The sequence below is a fragment of the Ornithodoros turicata genome, chromosome 3 (assembly GCF_037126465.1).
Source record: "Ornithodoros turicata isolate Travis chromosome 3, ASM3712646v1, whole genome shotgun sequence".
NCBI classification, from domain to species: domain Eukaryota; kingdom Metazoa; phylum Arthropoda; class Arachnida; order Ixodida; family Argasidae; genus Ornithodoros; species Ornithodoros turicata.
In genome coordinates this window covers 83,523,342-83,541,978 of record NC_088203.1, presented here as the reverse complement: position 1 = coordinate 83,541,978, position 18,637 = coordinate 83,523,342, and the positions used below count along the sequence as shown (strand labels likewise).

The 18,637-nt window shown below is 46.3% G+C and overlaps 1 protein-coding gene across 3 annotated transcripts in view; it reads right to left on the bottom strand.

Moving 5' to 3' along the window:
• The window catches only part of LOC135388713 (calpain-C-like), an 89,820-nt gene that overhangs the window by 22,880 nt on the left and 48,303 nt on the right, over positions 1 to 18,637 (bottom strand). For all 3 annotated transcript variants that reach the window (XM_064618444.1, XM_064618447.1, XM_064618445.1), the window contains exon 4: positions 13,289 to 13,544. In XM_064618444.1, coding sequence (XP_064474514.1) covers positions 13,289 to 13,544 — 256 coding nt within the window. The remainder of the gene's footprint in view (positions 1 to 13,288; positions 13,545 to 18,637) is intronic.

Sequence of the window (18,637 nt, the reverse complement as noted above, 5' to 3'; positions counted from 1 at the left end):
ATTTACAATAAGAACATAGATGTCACAAAAAGGCGTACGTCTCCCACTTTTAACCAACCAGGGGCAGACCGACGTCATTCGGGAAGGTGGTTGCTACGGGCGTGCTTTGCGGAGAAATTCTGTTTTAAGAGTGTATACACTCTTAACAATGAACTTCACCGCATAGCACGCTCCTAGCCAACCATCGTCTCCAATGATATCGTTATCTGCCCTGATTTGTCGAAAAAGGGAGGCGTACGCCTTTTTTGTGACACTTATGCTGTTCATAATTGTCACAAAAAGGCGCACGCCTCCCGTTTTCAACAAATCAGGGCAGATAACGATATCATTTTTAAGAGTGTAGGTTCAGAACACGACAGGCTCTGAGTCAGGCAGACCGCTGAATATCAACGTCATCTTTTTCCTTTTCTTTTCTTTTTTCCTTTTTTTTTTTTTATCAACAACCGTTCTACTCCACTCCCGCACTTCGAGTCGTCGACGTTCGTCGGCTGCAGTCTTTTAGGTTTTGAGTCCTGATCTCTATTATAGGCAACCATCTCCGCGGCGGACTGTCACTTTTTTTCTTCTTATTTTTTTTCTGCGCATTTCTTCACAACACTTCTTTTCTTTGGTTGTACACATTTCACGGATGAACCTATCCATCAAAAGCCTATGAAGCCATCACTTCAGAACCTACACTTACAGACGATGACCGTCAATGAGGCATATTATGGACACTTCCTCCGATTGGTCACGGCATGCATTAACGTCCGTCTTCACATAACTGTAGCACCGTCAAAAATAGTGCTACGTGATGAGAATGAACCGAAAAGAGGCTGATACGTGGAGCGTATCATTTTACGAATCTGACTTTCCTCGGTGCTTGAAAGTAAGACGTGCCTGTATAGACCCCCTTGTGACAAACGAAGAATCTGACGCGAGAAGTTCGCCCGTTTGTTTCTTTAATCTTGTGGGTATACAGATAAAGTGTTGTACTACAAGTTATATATCGCTGTGCCTCAGCGGGTCAACCACTTTCTACTGCGCTAAATGAGATCGCGGTCCGCTTAAGGTCCTAACAGGAAAAGTTCAATGGCTGGCGGGTACATTGACGTGACGGGCAAAGGTTTTTTCCTTAAGAGTGCGGGTGCGAACGTACACCCATCTGCTCGTCTCGCAGCATGGGGTCGGTTTCGTCCCTTGTAGAGTAAAGCAGGTTACTTAATTTGTTATTTAGTACGAGTTGTTAAGTTTCCTGTAAAGCAATTGGTGTATTTGTTAATTATTTGTTAAATGTATTTGTGTATTTGTTGTGTTTGTATTAAATACTGAGCCCCTTCACAATAAGGATCGAAGTCCTATGGTATCCAGAAAGGTCAAAAGAGCTTTGGGGGCAGAACGTTGGTGGGTTGGATATGGTCCTGCACTCTAAGAACAGAACTTCACCACATAGCACGCTGTGCGGCAACCATTGTCAAGAGTGATAGGGTTATCCTCTTCTCACCTATCGCTTCGGTTAGGGTTGTCGCTTCGGATTCGAAGAGACAAGGGGGCGTACGCCTTTTTGTGTGAATTTTTATATATCCAGTTTGCCACAAAAAGGCATACGCCCACCTCTCTGTTCTAATCAGAATCGATAATCCTATCATTCGTGGCAATGGTTGGCAGACAGCGTGCTATGCGGTGAAGTTCTGTTTTTAGAATGTGCATGGACCAAGCAATTTTGATACGTTACACTTCTGCTTGATTTACGTTCTGTTATTGTTTGTTGTTATTTGTTCTGTTATATTTTGATTTACGTTTCACGTTTCTTCTCGCGGTAAACTGAAAATGTAAACAGCGAGAAGCAGCATACGGAACTCTGTATACGTTCAAGAGCATTGTACTACAACAAGTATAACTATACTACGACCACCGTCAGCAACCCTGAAGGATTCGGGCTTATTGCGGTCGTTATTCTGAACTTTGAACTTCCTAAAGCGCCTTATGCGGGTTGTAGTCGGAAAATGCGAAGCCCTGAAAGCTGTGCGTGACACGAATGGGATTGCGGCGACCAGTATAAAACCGCTTATTTTACTTATTGCTTTTAACCTAACGGCTCCGCAGGCGTGTACTGATGCGACATCTTAGACTGCCGACGTACGCGTCTCTTCCTCATCAGAGCAGTGGAAGGAAAGTAATTACTCGAAAGTATGTTGTGTTTTTTCTTTCTCTTTTTTCTTACCAGTGGTAGCGCACCAATATACAAGGGTCTTCGCGCAATGTACGTTTGTTCCTTTTATCATAGAAACAAAGTATCTGGAGCAACAAGTCTGAACCGCAGTTACCCTCGTAATTAAAACGTGAAAACAACGAGCGCTTGCCATTGTCCTTAAGAAACTTTCTTTCGATGCCCTGAGCGCAACGCCCTTCCGGCGGAAACCACGTGACATGCGGTTGGCCCGGCCGTACATTTGGCACAGCCGACGCCCGAAAACCAAGTGACGTGTAATGTGCCCGAAGACGCCCTCTTCAGGACTAATAACGTACGACGAGATTCAACCGACACCCGCCCCTGATGGTGTATTCATGGATGCAACGACTGCGTAAAAATGATGCAAGGTGAACGCCTCCGTGTGGCGCTCATGGCATCCGCTTGCAAATACGGACGTGCCGAGCTAGGGCATTCACTTTGTGATTTACGTGCAGCCTCGTTATTTATGTGAGTGCTGTAGCGTTTTATGCTTAGGGCAGGCAGGTACGCAGGGGCCAACTCTTTAGACCAATGACGACCTCTCGTGGTCAACTTTATGTCGGTTGTGTCTTCTTGTTCACGTGCGACAACTATTTTATACTACATTTTTCGCCGACAGGTGTTGTTTGTACCAAAATATTGCTAAATAGTTGATTATATTATATTACTTATGATATTATGTTGCAAAATTTGTCTCTTGACACCATGTGTACAGTCTGAGGTGGTGTAAACTGAAACGTAGTGCCTCAGAGTAGCGGAAAAGGACAAACAGTCCTCCCACCGACTGTGGAGTCTGCGTGAAATTGGTGCAAAAGTTCTTGCGCGCGAACGCAGCCGTAAGCCAGCTTGCCGCAACTTTCTCTTTTCTATGAACGCAACAAACTCCAAAAACAGTTCATATTGTCAAAGGAAACATCTCAGAGTGGGCTGGAGTCTGGCGAAGTGGTGATTTCCTCTGGAAGACATGTGTCCCAATTCACCCCATCATCGAACAATACATGCAACGCGCATGCTCGAGAATTGGGTTGAGGCGTAGTCCAGTGGGGGAACCACATCGTAGGGATGCTGATGATCCAGACAGGCAGTCCTGGAAGCTGTCGTTATTGTACATGCATTTGTGAATGTGTGCATTTGTGTGTGTGCAGAATTTCACCGCGTAACACGCTCTGTGCAAGCTACGACGCCGAATCATGCAGTTATTACTTATTAGTGAGTTTTAGTGCACACTAAAAACAGAGCTTCACCACATAGCACGCTCTTAAGCAATCACCATTCCGGATGAGATCGTTCTGCACCTGATAGGTTAAAAGTGGGAGGCGTACGCCTTTTTGGAACACTTATGCAGTTCTAAAAAATGTGTACGCCCTCCGCTTTCCACAAATCGGGGAGTTATAAAAGTATCACTTTCTGAGACCAGCTCGCGTGGCTCAATGGTTAGCGTGCCGGCCATGTCACGTTGGGACTGGGAGGTACCCGGGTTCGAATCTGTGCCTGCTGTACTGTCGAGGGTTTTTCCTGGGTTTTCCTCAGACGTTTTCAGACATATGTTGGCACATTTCCCTTAGAAGTCGGCCCAGGGCGCACATTCCCCCAGGGCGTCAGTCGTGACGTTGCCCACTTCTGTGAGGCCGACAACGGCGAGCCCTTTCACCGGCACCACCACCACCACCGTGACGCTGCCCAAAGGGTATCGCCACCACCACCACCACCGGTCTCGTGTGTGATCCTCTTTGAGCAACAACGGGGCTTTACGTCGCGAGACAACTGTGATCATAGTCCTCTGTGAGGCCGACAACGGTCAGCTCTTCCGTTTCATCACCACCACTGTGTGTGTGTGTGTGTGTGTGTGTGTGGTGCAGTGGTGTTATGGGGCGGGGGTTTTCCCTGGGTTTTCCTCAGACGCTGTCACACCTAAGTCGGCACAGTTCTCTTAGAAGTTGGCCCAGTTAGTTCACCTCTGTGAGGCCGACCACGGCGAGCTCTTTCATTAGCACCACCAATCACAACCTCTGTTTTTAGAGTGTACAACGAGCAGTTCCATAATCACCACCCACAGTCCGTGCGTGTTTGTTTTCGTAGTTCACTGTTAAAAGAGGACTTCACCACATAGCACGCTCCTAGCCAACTACCAGTCCGAATTATATCATTATGTGCCACATGACTGATGAGAGAAACTAACCAATGAAGCATCGAGGGTGAAGGAACACTTCCATACATCTGAAAGAATGGTTCGCGCAGCGCTTTTCACTACAAAAGGACAAGCATGCTCTTTGCCAAGATTGACTTTTACTTAGTCAGTCGTTAACTGGATAATTGTTGTAGTGAAAACTTCTTTATGATTTTGCTGTTTTAACGTTTCGGCTGAACAGTTCATTTTTTCAGCCTTTTTGTTCAGCTTTAGTATTAGTTCAGCCTTTTTGTGGCAATTTGGATATATGGTAATTGCCACAAAAAGGCGTACGCCTCCCTCTCTCCTCGAATCAAAACAGATAACCGTATCGTTCGCGGCTATGATTGACGCACTACGTGCTATGCGGTGAAGTTGTGTTTTTAGAGTGTGGTCTGTTACATCGCTCTCGTCATCCTTCTTCGCAGACTCTTCCTCTTGTCTAGGTTCGAGAGATGACTTACTCTAAACACAACAGACTCATTTCGACGACCGCAACCGGACGAGAAGTTGGCCTCAATAAATCATGCAGGTGCATTCTGCGAGTGGCTCGATCTGTTACAGCATATATATTCCCCACAACAATGATTCTATGTGGTTGAAGCGAGGTCCTTCAGTGCAGACGTCTGTTATGGTCGGGCGCTCAGTTCGTTGCCCTCCCATGAATACCAATTGAAGAGGACGCGTTGTTTGGAAACTAGATCGCATGGTGCTAAACGTCAGACTGGGGTCATTTCTTGGGGCGCTTCCTTTCTTATCTTGCCTACGAGGCGAGGCGAAAACAGACTCGTATATTGTTCACTTTCTCTACAGTACGAGCTATAAGACTATGTGCGCGACTGAACGGAACACACCGAACGGAATAACTGTTCTTCAGACTGTGCACCTTATTCTTGCACTCTTAAAAACAGGGCTTCACCGCACAGCACGCTCTTAGCGAGCCATCATCCCAAATTACAACGTTCCCTCTTTCTGATTTGTTGAAAACGGGGGCGTACGCCATTTCTTGTGGTATTATGCGGTTCATAATTATACGGGGGCGTACGGCCCCGTTTTCCTCAAATCAAAGTAGGGAACGTTGTCATTTGGGATGATAGCTGGCTAAGAGCCTGCTATGCGGTGAAGCTCTGTTTTTGGAGTGTACGATACAGGCTTAAACAATATGGGTGCATCACTTTTTTCCTAAAAGCCTCACATTGGGAAGAGGTTGTAACAGGATTGAGATAAGTAGCCTCTTAAACATGAACTTCACAGCATAGCACGCTCCCAGACAATCATTATCCCTACTCACATCGTTCTTTCCCCTGATCTGCTGAAAACTGGGTGTATACGCCATTTTTGTGGTATTATGCGGTCCAGAATTATCGCAGAAGTAGCGTACGCCCCCCGTTTTCATCAAATGAAGGGAGAGTACGTCGTCCTTCGGGATAATGGATGGCTATAGAAGCGTGCTACACGGTGAAGCGCAGCTTTTAGAGTGTAGGAGGTAAGTCAGCACCGTATACTGTAAACGTATTTATTTTCGCGGTGTATTAATTTTCGCGAAATTCGCGATTGCCGAAAATTCGCGAAAAATTGTACTCGCGAATAAAGTCGCAAAATCCCGATTTGTAACTATATATAATTTTCTCAGCCAAGGCTCTAAATAAGAACGATTCAACTCAGTAACAACACATCTATTTATTTCAAAGCCAACTCACGTTCTTCCAGCAAGTCCCGCTTGTACAAAGCCTGACCGAATGGCCACCTCACGCTTAGCAATCTCCTCATAAGTCTCAATCAACCACGCAGCGTGAATGGGTTTGACGACTGAAGCTCGAAGATCTACCTTGATTGAAGATGGAGAAGAGCCCTTGTCCAGCATGGCTTTAACACAAGCTGCATACCATTTCGTGAACTTCTCACGGATGGCACCTTTCAACAAGGAGTTCACGGCGAGGTCGTTTGGCTGTAGCTCGCCGGTACAACTTGCAGGAACAAACACGTACTCGATATTATTCGACGTCAGTTTCTGAAGAAAGCTTTTGGTGCGATGGGCTGCAAATACGTCGAAGATGCATAATGCGCGCTGTTCCCGGTTTCCAGAGCGATTTCGATTTTCTGACACATACGGGATGATGATTTGGTCAACGTAACGCAGCATGGTCTGCTCATTGCTCCAGTGATTCTCACTGTGGTGGACATCCCAGTCGCTCGGAAAGCTCACCTTCGGGTGGCACTTGTCTGTTTTCCCCGCATAAATCAGTTGGGGGGGCAGGAGTCTCCCTGAAAGGCTGGTTGTCACGAGAACCGTCATCTCCCTCTTGTCGTCCATGCCTACGATGTCCACCTGCTTCGCTCCTTGGCTTGCCATCGTCCACTGGCTCACAGGAACCAGCTTAACACCCGTTTGGTCGAAGTTCAGCAAGAGATCGTCTGGGATGTTGTGTTCCGCGCGCTTCGACGCAACTTCTTCGACGAAAGCTGCTCTGATGCTTTCAAAGTTGTTCGGGATCTTCCGAGCCGCCCTTGTGCCCTTCCTTTTCGTGAAGCCAGTTCTGCGAAGGAATGACTGTGCCCAGGGTTTGTCCAATATTAATGAGCCTCCGAACTCGGGTAGAAGGGATGGCTTGAGCGACTCCAAATTGCCTGTAGCAGCGGCGATCAAAATTCGGCTGTTGACGATGCCCCCGGCGTTCCGTAGTCCTTCGATGTACACTTCAATGTCCTTGTCAATGTCACCAAGAAGCGTTTTCGCGCCACGCAACTTGTGAGGTAAACACTGCACTTCTTTACTAGCAGCAGCCGCGGCCCGACATTCTGCGTAGTAAGCGGCCTTCATGGACCGCACGGTGCTTTCGCTGATTGCTTTTTCTCGGCCGACAGAAAACTTCCGAACGGCTGCCAGATTGCCGTTTTCTGCAGCATACTTGCCGATGTTGTACCGAAGTTCACCGTCGTAAAAGCTGTAGGAGCCCCGCTTCCGTTTTCGTCTGCAGTCCGCCATGTCAACCTCGTGGACGTTGTCATTTGCAGTCGAGAACGCACGCTTCTCACATGATGTCCGAGATGCTCGTGGAGACGGCAGCCATGGCGTATGATGCGTGTCGATTGCCCGTGGTTCCGTAGGTTTGAAATAACGTAGTAACGACATCCTTGCAGTCCGATACTGAAGCGATCCGTGCAGCAATCCTGGTGACTGACACGCGTTCCTCGCTCGTGATCAAATGAAGCAGGGTCAGTTTCGCGTCACCAAACAAAGTTTTTCTGACCCGTTCTCCTCACCCTTCCTCGTGAATGTTCTAGAAAATTTGGCGATTGCCATGCTTCTAGCTCATCGGACCTCCCTAATCCCTCGAAGAATGTTTCTTGGCTTAAGTGACGTGACTAACCATTATCCTTTCTGAGAGGTCCGGGAGACTTCCCTTTGAGGAATGATAGAGATAGACCACACATGCCCAGAAAAGGAGGCCTGGTAGAAGTCATTTGAGGTCACCGGGGAAAACCGCTCGAAGCACGTGCAACGCGGGCGCTGACCTCGGAGCCAGTTGAGGGAAAGGAATACTGCTCTGAAATCGCGAAATTAAGTACACGCGAATAATTTTGGAATTGACCGATAAGGCGATTCGCGAAAATTAATACACCGCGAAAATAAATACGTTTACAGTACTCTAAAAAAACGAAACTTCGCCACATAACACGCCGAAGGTCAACCATTGCACCACTGCACGTACCTCTATCGCTCCTGCTTTGTGAACAGCGTGGAGCGTACGCCTGACGGACTCACGCACCCACTACGCATCTCCACCCTTCATCCTCCATACGTTTTTATTTTATTTTTTCTCTACAATCGTGACGATGCAAAATTCTGCGAGGCCAGCAACGGCGAGCCGATTAAGACATTGTTCCCTTTTTTTTCATCTTTCCTTTCTTTCTTTTTTTTTTTACGATTGACATAACCGCAAGAGTGTCGCTAGGAGCATGTTTAATGGAGGGCCCGGATTTTTAGGCATTTGCCTAGAAATGCCAATAAACGCCCAAATGCGTCATTTCCTGGGTTGCCTGCTTTTTTATCGACTGTGTTGAACAGCCTTTTTACAGGTGTAAGTGCGAGTGCGCCTTTCAGGATCGTGCTGAGTGCGGCATTTTTCCTTTTGTTTCTGCGTGTTTCCACGCATTTTCTTCCTGTTTTTGCGTTTGGTTTCCTTTAGTACCTTGGTTTGCTAGGAGGGCTTCATGTACATTTGATCAAAAGACTTTTCTGAGCCTTTCAAGATATTTAAGGGAAGATAACTAAAAGTATTATTCGATATAGCGTGGTTCCAGCCGCCTCAGCATTCGTGTACCAGACGTCAACGCTTGTATGGTACCGTAGCCTTTAAACGAGCAAGTTTTCCATGATGGAGCGTTCTGAAACATAAACAAAGCCAAAGAGTGCACCAGATTAACGTGCCTATCTTTTGCATTTTATTGCCCATTTTGGTATTTTTTAGGGCCTAAATGCCTGCCTATTTTCATCGTTTTTACTGCCCAAATTTCGGGGCCCTAGCTTATATGGAAACGGAAACCTCTAAAAACCTGACTTTACCAGTATAACACGCTCAGGAACCAATCGTCATCCACATTCTGGTGGCCCTGCCTGTTAAAAATGGAAGCCGCGCGTCTATTTCTGGTACGTAGATATACGTGATTTCCCACAAAAAAGTGTACGCCCAGCTCTCTCCTATAGTCACAAGCGATAACAGTATCATTCCGCGCAATATTCGGTGCAGAACGTGGTAAGCAGTGTTGTTCTGTTTTTTATATAGTGCTCCAACGTGACGCTTTTTTGTATCATGTCTCACGTCAAGTGTGATGTTACGCAGCATGACACTTTCTGGTACTTTGGGCGTTCTTCTCGGTCTTAGATGATGACTAGAGAGCTGATTTTTAGGGACTAACAGGCAGCGCTCTTCGTCGCATTCGCCATTACTTGCCTCTCAGAGCACACCACCGCCGCCATCCACTAATAGCAAAAGTTTATCGCCCGAAGCAATGTAACGCATACAACTATTTCATGGAAGTGAAACCTAAGGTTCTCCCGTTTTCTGCAAGATCAGTGGTGTCCACGACGCCTCCGTGGTCGCTTCCGGTACCATCGATCGCATTGTCAATTCCTGGTCTTAATGTCAAACTAAACCATGTGCCTACATCAGTTCTGAAACAGCTTGCAGCGGATATGATGCACAGTCGATATTCTGACCACACTGCAGTTTTCACTGACGGATCCTCCAGTCATGAATGTTCATCGTCTGCATTTGTTATTCCAACTAACGGTGTGTCACATGGATACCGTCTCTCACACCGCACATCATCAACGTCGGCTGAGCTATATGCTATCCTGTTGTTTCTACGTAAGACGTCCTGTGAGGATCTGCGGGCCTGGGTCATCTACTCAGATTCAAAGGCTGCTCTTCAATGTATAGCCGACATGGGAATACGTGGATCGCTCGCCACAGTTGTCACTGATATACTCCATCAGATTCATCGTCTAAGCGATCACGGTCATCATATATCTCTGCAGTGGGTCCCGGGTCACCGTGGTTTGAGCGGAAACGAAGAAGCCGACAGAGCGTCAACGGCTGCCCAACAGTCTCGGACTGTTGTACCAACGGTGTTATCAAGAGGAGACAGGAGATCACTTCTGAATGAGCTCATTCAGCCACTAGCTCGCCAGCAGTGGAGTCGGGACATCACTGACAGGTCTCTCATGTATTCGGTGGATCCAACTATGTCCTTCTCAGTTCCTGACCGTTTACCACGCTATTTTATGTCCCTCCCGCACAGGCTTCGTCTCAATGTAGCCTTCACTCCCCAATTCAAGTGCCGAATCGGATACTGTGACAGCAGCCTATGCTCCAAATGTGGCGTCGTAGCAAACATTGAGCACGTCCTAATAGAAGCTCTACAAAACGGAGAGGCGGCAAATCTGTGCTCAGCTGAGTGGTGCTAGCCGACAGACGTTCAACATGGCTGCAATTCTTGGCCCATGTCAGAGCCATGTGCAACACCGTCGATGTCTTCTGATGTTCTTGGAGTTCCTCTGGGCTACAGGCTTGCTCCAGATGCTGTAGGGTCCTCCCTTGCATCTCAAGAACCATTGGCGCTTCTTTCATGTGTTTCTTTCTTCCTTTTGTGTGACGTTGCGCAACCAATGGAGGGGAGTTCAAGAGTTGTACTTGCATATAACTTCATTTTCATATTTCACATCTCATGTTTCTCGTGTAGGGGTAGTGTACTGCTCTCAAGCGATGAATCACCCCAGGCCATAGTCATGATTTATTTGTTGTTGTTGTTCTTCGTCGCATAAATCGTTCTATAGGCCAACCAACCTTCAGAATTGTATCTTTTTATCTTCCGATTGGAAGGAACGTTGATACATAAAAAAGTGTGCGCCTCCTTTCTCAGCTTATCGGGAGACAGAGCGATATCATCCGCGATCATGATTGGTATACTTCGTGCTACGCAGAGCCGTATATTAAAAGGGAGTCTGGCCATTGGGAGGAGTCACAAAAAGAGACTCGGCAGCCTTTTTTGTGAGCCTTTTTGTGAGCCTTTTGTCGAGCCTTTTTGTGAGCCTTTGTGTGTCACACCTCCGTGGCGCGTGTTATACATCCAACGCTCTAATAAAATTACGCTATTTTTCGAGGGTAGGCGTGATGCATCGGTGCGCGAAGATACGGTATCTTGTCTCCGCTAACGAGCAGATAAGCAAACCACAAGCTGCAGACAGCAGTGACGTCTTCTTTTCTTCCACTTTCTTCCTGTTTCTTCTAAACGTAAATCGCCCAACTCCCCCTGCTCTGTGAAGCTCACCTTGAAAGACGTATACTTCCGGCCTCATTAGGTAATGCTTTCTTTGCACGCCCCGTGTGTTAGGAGCTCGTAGCCTCACTTTTCTTCCTATCCTAAGCGTTTCGCCCAGAGAACCGCTTAAAGGGCCAAATCTTCCAAAACTTCCCGCCTGGGAGTCGACTGCACGCCGACCGACCTACTTTATCGGAGCGTAACTGCTCGGGTAATTGCTCCCGACAGGTTGTAGAAAAGAGAGAGAGAAAGAAAAGGAGAAAGAAAAATCTTTTTGTTCGGCGTCCTCGAACACTTTCTACATGTCTACATGCACGCGGCCTTGGGATTGCGGGAGAAATCGGCTTATATACATATATATTAATATTATCGTGCATGCAGAAGATATTATCGCTCGCCTGTGCGATAAAGACGGATCTTGTAAAGGGCGTTCAAAAAGAATGGATCCCAAGGTGCAGAACGCATACTGAAAAGTGCGAGTGCGTGGAGGATAGGTGTAGAAACCGTACGGTTGGTTGTGCGTGCGTGTCTGCGAGCCGTCTGCCTAATAACTGTGAATTTAGTTAAGTATAGTAGCTAACAGAATAACACTATTTCGACGGACGAGTTAAAAGCAAAGTAAATTTTTCTTTATGAACACAGCCGATTACTATAGGAAACCATACTGCAATCGCGCACTCCCACGGTCAATCACGCAGTCACGCAATCACGGTCGATGGTGATAGTGATGAGCTAAATAGAAAAAAAAAAATACAGGACGGTTACGATTGCGTAACGCCAATTTCAGCGGTAGCTGTCGTGCGTGGAATTTGACACTTTTATTGCTGATATACAATGCATAACGTTTAAAGCGCGATAAAAACCCAGTACAGGGGACACAAAAGGACGCTACGAAGACGAAGAGCAGAGTGCTCTTCGTGTTCGTCTCGTCCTTTCGTGTCCCCTGCACTGGTGTTTTTGTCGCTTTTAAGATGTACCACCAAAGAGTCCTGTTTTTATCGCTTTTTAACATATGCCCTTTTGCTTTTTAATATATATTTAATAATATGCGCTTTTGATTTAACATATGAACTTATGCGCTTTTTAACATGTGATGTGTGAAGTGAGTGGCGACGTGTTGAGCTGGGATTAGCGGGACAAAAGTAGTGCTCGGGACAAAAGCGGGATGGGAAACGCTGAAAAATCAGGACACTTTCCGGAACAACGCACCTAACTGTGAGCCTATGGCGAAACTGCTTTTATTAGCTTTAGATAATTTTAACCTGCTTTGCATCACCGAAACACAACTCGAAACCGAGAGTTTTGTCAGAGTGATTTCCAGAGACCTTCCCGTTAACAGCTCCGAAGGAAAAAGAGGGATATGAGTGGCGACAGAGTCGGACTGACGACCCCAGGACGTCTACACATGGGGATTACAAACAGGTACACCTACAGTGAACGGGATAACTTGCAAAATGTTACGGTCGAAATTTCGCAGACGTGCTTCGTTGCATGAAAACTGTCAATGCGGAGTTGACATCGATAAAGGGAAGCCTGGCTGCAGAGCGTATAGAAGAGATATCGTGATGCCGTCGCCGTATTGCAAAAGCTACTACAAACGGCTTCCATCCCATTATGCTACGCGCCTTCGTTCGTGATCTGTGAGTGAAAGAAACTTTCCCTCTTCCTTTCCTCCTCAAGAAGGTCTACAATGCGGAGTGGTCTTTCATTGGTCTCCTCAAACGACTAGTCCAATCATCGCGAGAGATCGTTTGAGGAGACCAATACGAGGCCTCTCCGCATTGTCGAGCTTTTTGAGAAAGACGGGGAGATGGAAAGCGTAAATTGCGGTTTCTTTCGCTCATAAGTCACTAACGACGAAACGGATAAATTTCGTTCCTTTTGTGTTGGCGTCAAGGAACGACATCTGTCATTCTTTGGTGCTCTTTAGTGCCACTTTAAAGTAACACCGAAACAAGTGGTATTTTAAGCGACACCACTCGCTGTTAGTGTGTAAACTTGCAGTGGCATCTATGCATCGACGAAACATGAACGAAACACGGTGCTGCACATTTCAGCGATGTCTTCTCTGCGCGACCACTCACTTTGCGTATGCCTTTTCCAGCAGGGCGGCCCAGAAATGGTTGGCGTGCGCAGAGTGGATGAACACGAGACGGTTGTTGACAGTTGGCAGACGATCGTCAACGACCACCTCTTTCCAGTCACCGCACCACCACAATCGGAAGCGGAAGATGCCAGCGTAGTCCTCCGGGCCGAATCCCTGGTCCGCGGGAATTACACGGTAAAAGAGACCTCGACACGTGGTCAGGATTCCCAGGCACGAGACAAACCATCGATCACCTGAAAAGCAACGGAATCGAAGTTTATAACGATGCGTATACAATACAAGGTGTTTCGTTTGCTGTTGCTGTTCTTTGCTGCATATTTCTTGATTGATTGATTTGTAAAAGAAAAAATGAAGATGTTAGTGCCGAGCCACTCGGGAGTGGCTACTCCAGGACGCGTTGTTCAGAAAAGGAAGGGAAACTACACAAATCTATACACTTTGAAACGGAATGGATGATAAACATCACCACAAAACTTGGCACCAAAAGCAACAGTGTAGGAGAATCCACGTGCAAAATCTCAGTGCACAAAAAACAAAGAGCGTCAAGTGTCAAAGAGGTCCGTCGAGACGAGGAATTGCACAAGGGTACGCATATTTCTTAGACGTTTGGCTCACTGTTAGTTCGTGTTATTTTGTTCCAATATATCAGCTTATCTCAGACAAGCTTTAAACAAGCACGAACCGCTGTTCTCCATCATGTTCGTGGAAGACCCTCACGCATTTAGCCGTTGGAAGCAGAATAAACGAAGGATGCCGCAGGGAAGGGAGGTCCAAAATAGAAAGGGATTGCGTTGTCCAAATAAACGAGTAAACATACTATATGCCTCCGAGCGGAGATTCACTTTTTCCACAATAACCTGTCGTCGTCCCTCCTTTTCCTGGTTCATCGAACTTTCCCCCCTTTCTTATTTTTGTTTCCTTTAATGGACCGGGGTGTGAATTGTGTAATAAGGAAGCGACGAACATAAATACATAGGAAGTGTTCTTGCATATAGGGCCCATGAGAATTGACATCTATAGAGTGGCACAGATCCAATAGACCCCGCAACCAACCCAGTAATTGGCGCCTGAGAAAGTCACTTAACCCTTTCGAGAGCTACGAAGAGAAATAGAAATAAAAGTGGGACAATTCCTTGCTGCATGATTGAAGTACGAGAGGAAAGGCGAGGTTGCAGATTGGTGTTAAGGAGCCTCGATCGTTGACCCGCGTATATAGCTTTGTTCCTCGATGGAACGTGGGATGCGTCTTTGGGTAACCCGAAGAGTGGCTGCACTCTTTATCCTGTACGTGGACACTTCATCTCGTCCGCCGGGCTAGGACATCCATTGTCCACACTGTTAATCAGTTCGCTCTTTCCGGCTCATGCATTTGAACCTGGTTATGTAGCAATAAGACGTTCGTTAGTTCATTGTACCACTCCGTCCATGGCGTTCCTATGTTCGTCGTGCCAACTTGTTCACGGCGTCGGTGCATCTGCCGATGCGCGGAACATCCAAAACCTTATCAATGACGGACGTGAGCATAGACAACCACACAGACCGATTTCTGTAAAATTTTATCATTCCTCTCTCTCTCATTTAAGCCACGCCGTCATTTATATGTCATTTGTCCATTAGACTGGATTTCTTTATTTGGAATGTCGCAAGATACACTATTCAAACTGCTTTCGCTCTGCGTCTGTTTTTGTAGTCATTGTACTTTCGCGCTGTCTGCAAGAATTGGAGTAGGTAGACCCGTCCCACCTGGACTAACATCTGGATATTTTTCTTTGTTCTTTTTTTTTTTTTTTTTTTGCTATCTGATCTAATCTATGCATCCACATCTTTCGTATGGCCGCAGTCTGGCAGTGTTTGACACTTAAACCGTTTTATTTTGGAAACTAGGCAACGCAGAATATTTGATCGCATGACCTATAGACATCAGTGTGCTCTCATCAAGTGAGACAGACAGACCGGAGCTAGAGGACGCCTTACACGAAAACAAACTCTATCGCATGCACCAGATTGCTACGCTCCCAGTGGTGAGGTTGCTTTTATACCGTTAGTACGCTCTTGAAAATTCGGGAGGGGCACGACAGAGAGCAGTGCTGCCCTAACATTCTCACAGGAACTTGATTTGCCAACGAAAGGAAAGTTACGTATAGCAAGCGAGCTGGTGGTGCATCCATGACTTGAAAACCCGAGACAAGGTAGGGACGATAACAGACAAACACAAGCACGGTCTCTCTCTGAGACCATGTTTGTGTTTGTCTGTTATCGTCCCTACCTCGTCTCGGGTTTTCAAGTCATTGATTTGCCATTCAACTTGGTCATGATGAAAGCGACTGCTATGTCAGACGGGGAGAGCACATTGTCATCAAGTATAGAAGTAGTATACCTATACGGATACAGACATACAAGTACAGAGTATGCATTGTCATCAAGGCGGGAAAATGTCTGTGAAGTCAGAACTCTTTACACGGGCTAACAATCTCACATACGGGATAACGACTAGATGTGTAAGTGTCATGTATCGAAATTACCTAGGTAGTGTCATTTGCAGTATTTCTCTGGTATCGAGATAGGTCGGTGTCTTTTCATGCAGTTGCAGTTTTCATGCAGATTCATGCAGTTTTGTGCAGTTGCGCTTCCCTGCTCACAGTGACTCACCAACTAGACCAGTCTTCCACCCTACCTAGGTACTTATAGGTATAGACTCGCGTGCACGTACTCTGCCTCTATAGTCTACATACTCGAGAACAATTCTGAACCCCACCCGCAGAAGGATTGCTGTAAAGGTGTCCGGTAATCTCCGTTTTGTTTTTCAATCAACCAATCAATCAATCAATCAATCGGGCAGATTTTATGTCGTCGGTCAGCCAGTGGAGCTATCCATGGAAGTAAACCAAAAAGGAAGGAAGTAATGGAAGTAAGGCAAAATGTGTACTGCCACCAAGGCGGGAACCAAGCTATCGAATGACAATGTATCTTCAGTGATGGTTTGGCAGGGATTCTCAGCGACCGAAAATGCCGACTCGTCATACCTCTGAAATAAAATGATTGTCTTATGTGTGTGCGGATGAGGAGTTTTCAAAACCTTTTGTAAATCATGCAGGTAAGCCATCTTCACATGGCAGAGGAAAAACATGGAAGCAAAAAGTAAGCAGAAGGGCTATACTATAAGGCTTCGCCTTCTCTTCTTCTTTCTTTTCCTTTTTTACTCATATACACGCATGCTTATGTATCTATTTCTACAAACAGCTAACCAAAGGTAATGTTCATCGATCTCGTATGTACACTATGCGTTGTTCCTTAAGATTCGTTGTCCATTGGTGCTTCTTTCACATGTGTGTGTGTGTGTTTTCATCTTCCCTTTGAGCGGCGTAGCGCATTTGGAGGACAGCTCAATTGCTGTGCTTGTACAGAATTGATTCATTCTCATATCTCACATCTATAATGTTTCGCGCGTAATGGGGTAGCGTACTGCTCCCCAGCGGTGAATCACCTCATGTCAGAGTGATTTATTTGGTGTTGTTGTTCCTTGAGATCCCTTCCATTGTGGTGGCAGCCGCGCAATCCAATTTACGTACGGCTAAATGTATCACAGCGTTCAGCGATAAAACGGCAACACCGTTATCAAGACTGCGTCCCTAATAGAGTCACGACATCTCACACTAAGATATGTATCGCGCGCTCCTCACTTAAAATTATAGTCTCCAAATTATCTCGTGCCCTCATCTGTCTGCACAGACGCCGCTATCTTACAACATCCATTTCTGTAAAAGACCAATTCCGCAACCCCACAAAACCGGGACGTCGGTTCAACTAGACCCCTCGACAAGAGTTGACCTCTCGCAATTTGCATTTTACCTTTTTTACCGATCTTTCCCGCAATATAGTACTACATGAGAAAGTACATCGAGATAACGTACTCCTTATCTGTCTTATACTGTTGTGCATTCCACCGACTGAGACCGCCGATCAAGAAAACTAAAAGAGACCGTTACCCTGAGGGCACGAGAAGAGGTCGCCGTTGTCGGCATGTCTGCGGCAGACCGGCATTATTTCTTCTTTCCTCCAACAACACGTGTGAGAAACCACGGAGATGCATCTGTGAGATGTCCCACTTTGTATCCTTTATATTGGGAGGTCTTTTCCTGCATTTTATCGACAATGGAATCTGATACTCTCTCGGTGTGACCCTTTTTTGGTGTGTCTCTCGTCGTGAACGTCGAAGGATGTCAATCTCAATAGGATGCATATGGGCTTAGCCTTGTTCGTGACGTGCATTGCAGAGGCCCGAATATCGCCCGCTTTATCCGTAGCTTTCTCCAGTTCTTATTTCCTGCTCTGATAGTTCGGGTTCACTGAAACTGGTTAAGGCAATTGAAAGAAGCTATTAGGAAACGCATGGAAACCGCTGAACGTCACTCTGTGATGTGGACTGGTCCAATGGTAAACTTATACCCTACCCCCACGGCAAACTTAGCGCATTAAACGTAATGGCATTTACTTCACCTCCTAACCAACCATCATCTCGAATGACATCATTTTCTCCCCTGATATGTTGGAAACAGGTGAAGTACACCGTTTCTGTTACAATTATGTTCCGCATAATTGCCAAAAAAAGCGTAGGCCTCCTGTTTTAAACAAATAAGGGAAGAGAACAATGTCATTCGAGATGATGGTCGGTTTGGAGATGAAGTAAATGTCATTCCGTTTCATGCATTAAGTTCGCCGTGTGGCTATGGGTACAACTATTTATTGTTCCTTTGTAACACCGCTTACAATGCGCGAATGACATACTGTAACCATACACTCCAAAAAACATGGTGGTGGTTGTGGTGGCCGGACCGGCTTGCCGTTGTTGACCTCGCTCATGTGCACTCTTAAAAATGCTGGTGGTGGTGGAATGAACTTCACCGCATAGCACGCTCCTAGTCAACCACCATCCCGAATGACATCGTTCTGTCAACTGATTTGTTGGAAACGGGAGGCGCACTCCTTTTTGTGACACCTATGCAGAAGTGTTAATTGTCACAAAAAAGCGTACGCCGCGCGCTTTCCAAAAAAATCCGGAGTGATAGAGGTATCATCTGCACAACGGTTGACATTCAGGGCGCTATGTGGTGACTTTGTTTTTAAGAGTGTGGGCAGCGTCACGACTGTAGCCGGAGTGAGGAGATATTATATGAGAACCGATGTTGGAAGGAATGATGACGGCCGAAAGTTAAGATGTAGGCCGGTCATTGCTACGATTGGTGGGAAGTCCGTGGGCAAAATAAACATAGTCTCATAAGAGAACTGATGTTCTGAGGCTGGATCCCAGAAGATGTGGGTTCGAGTC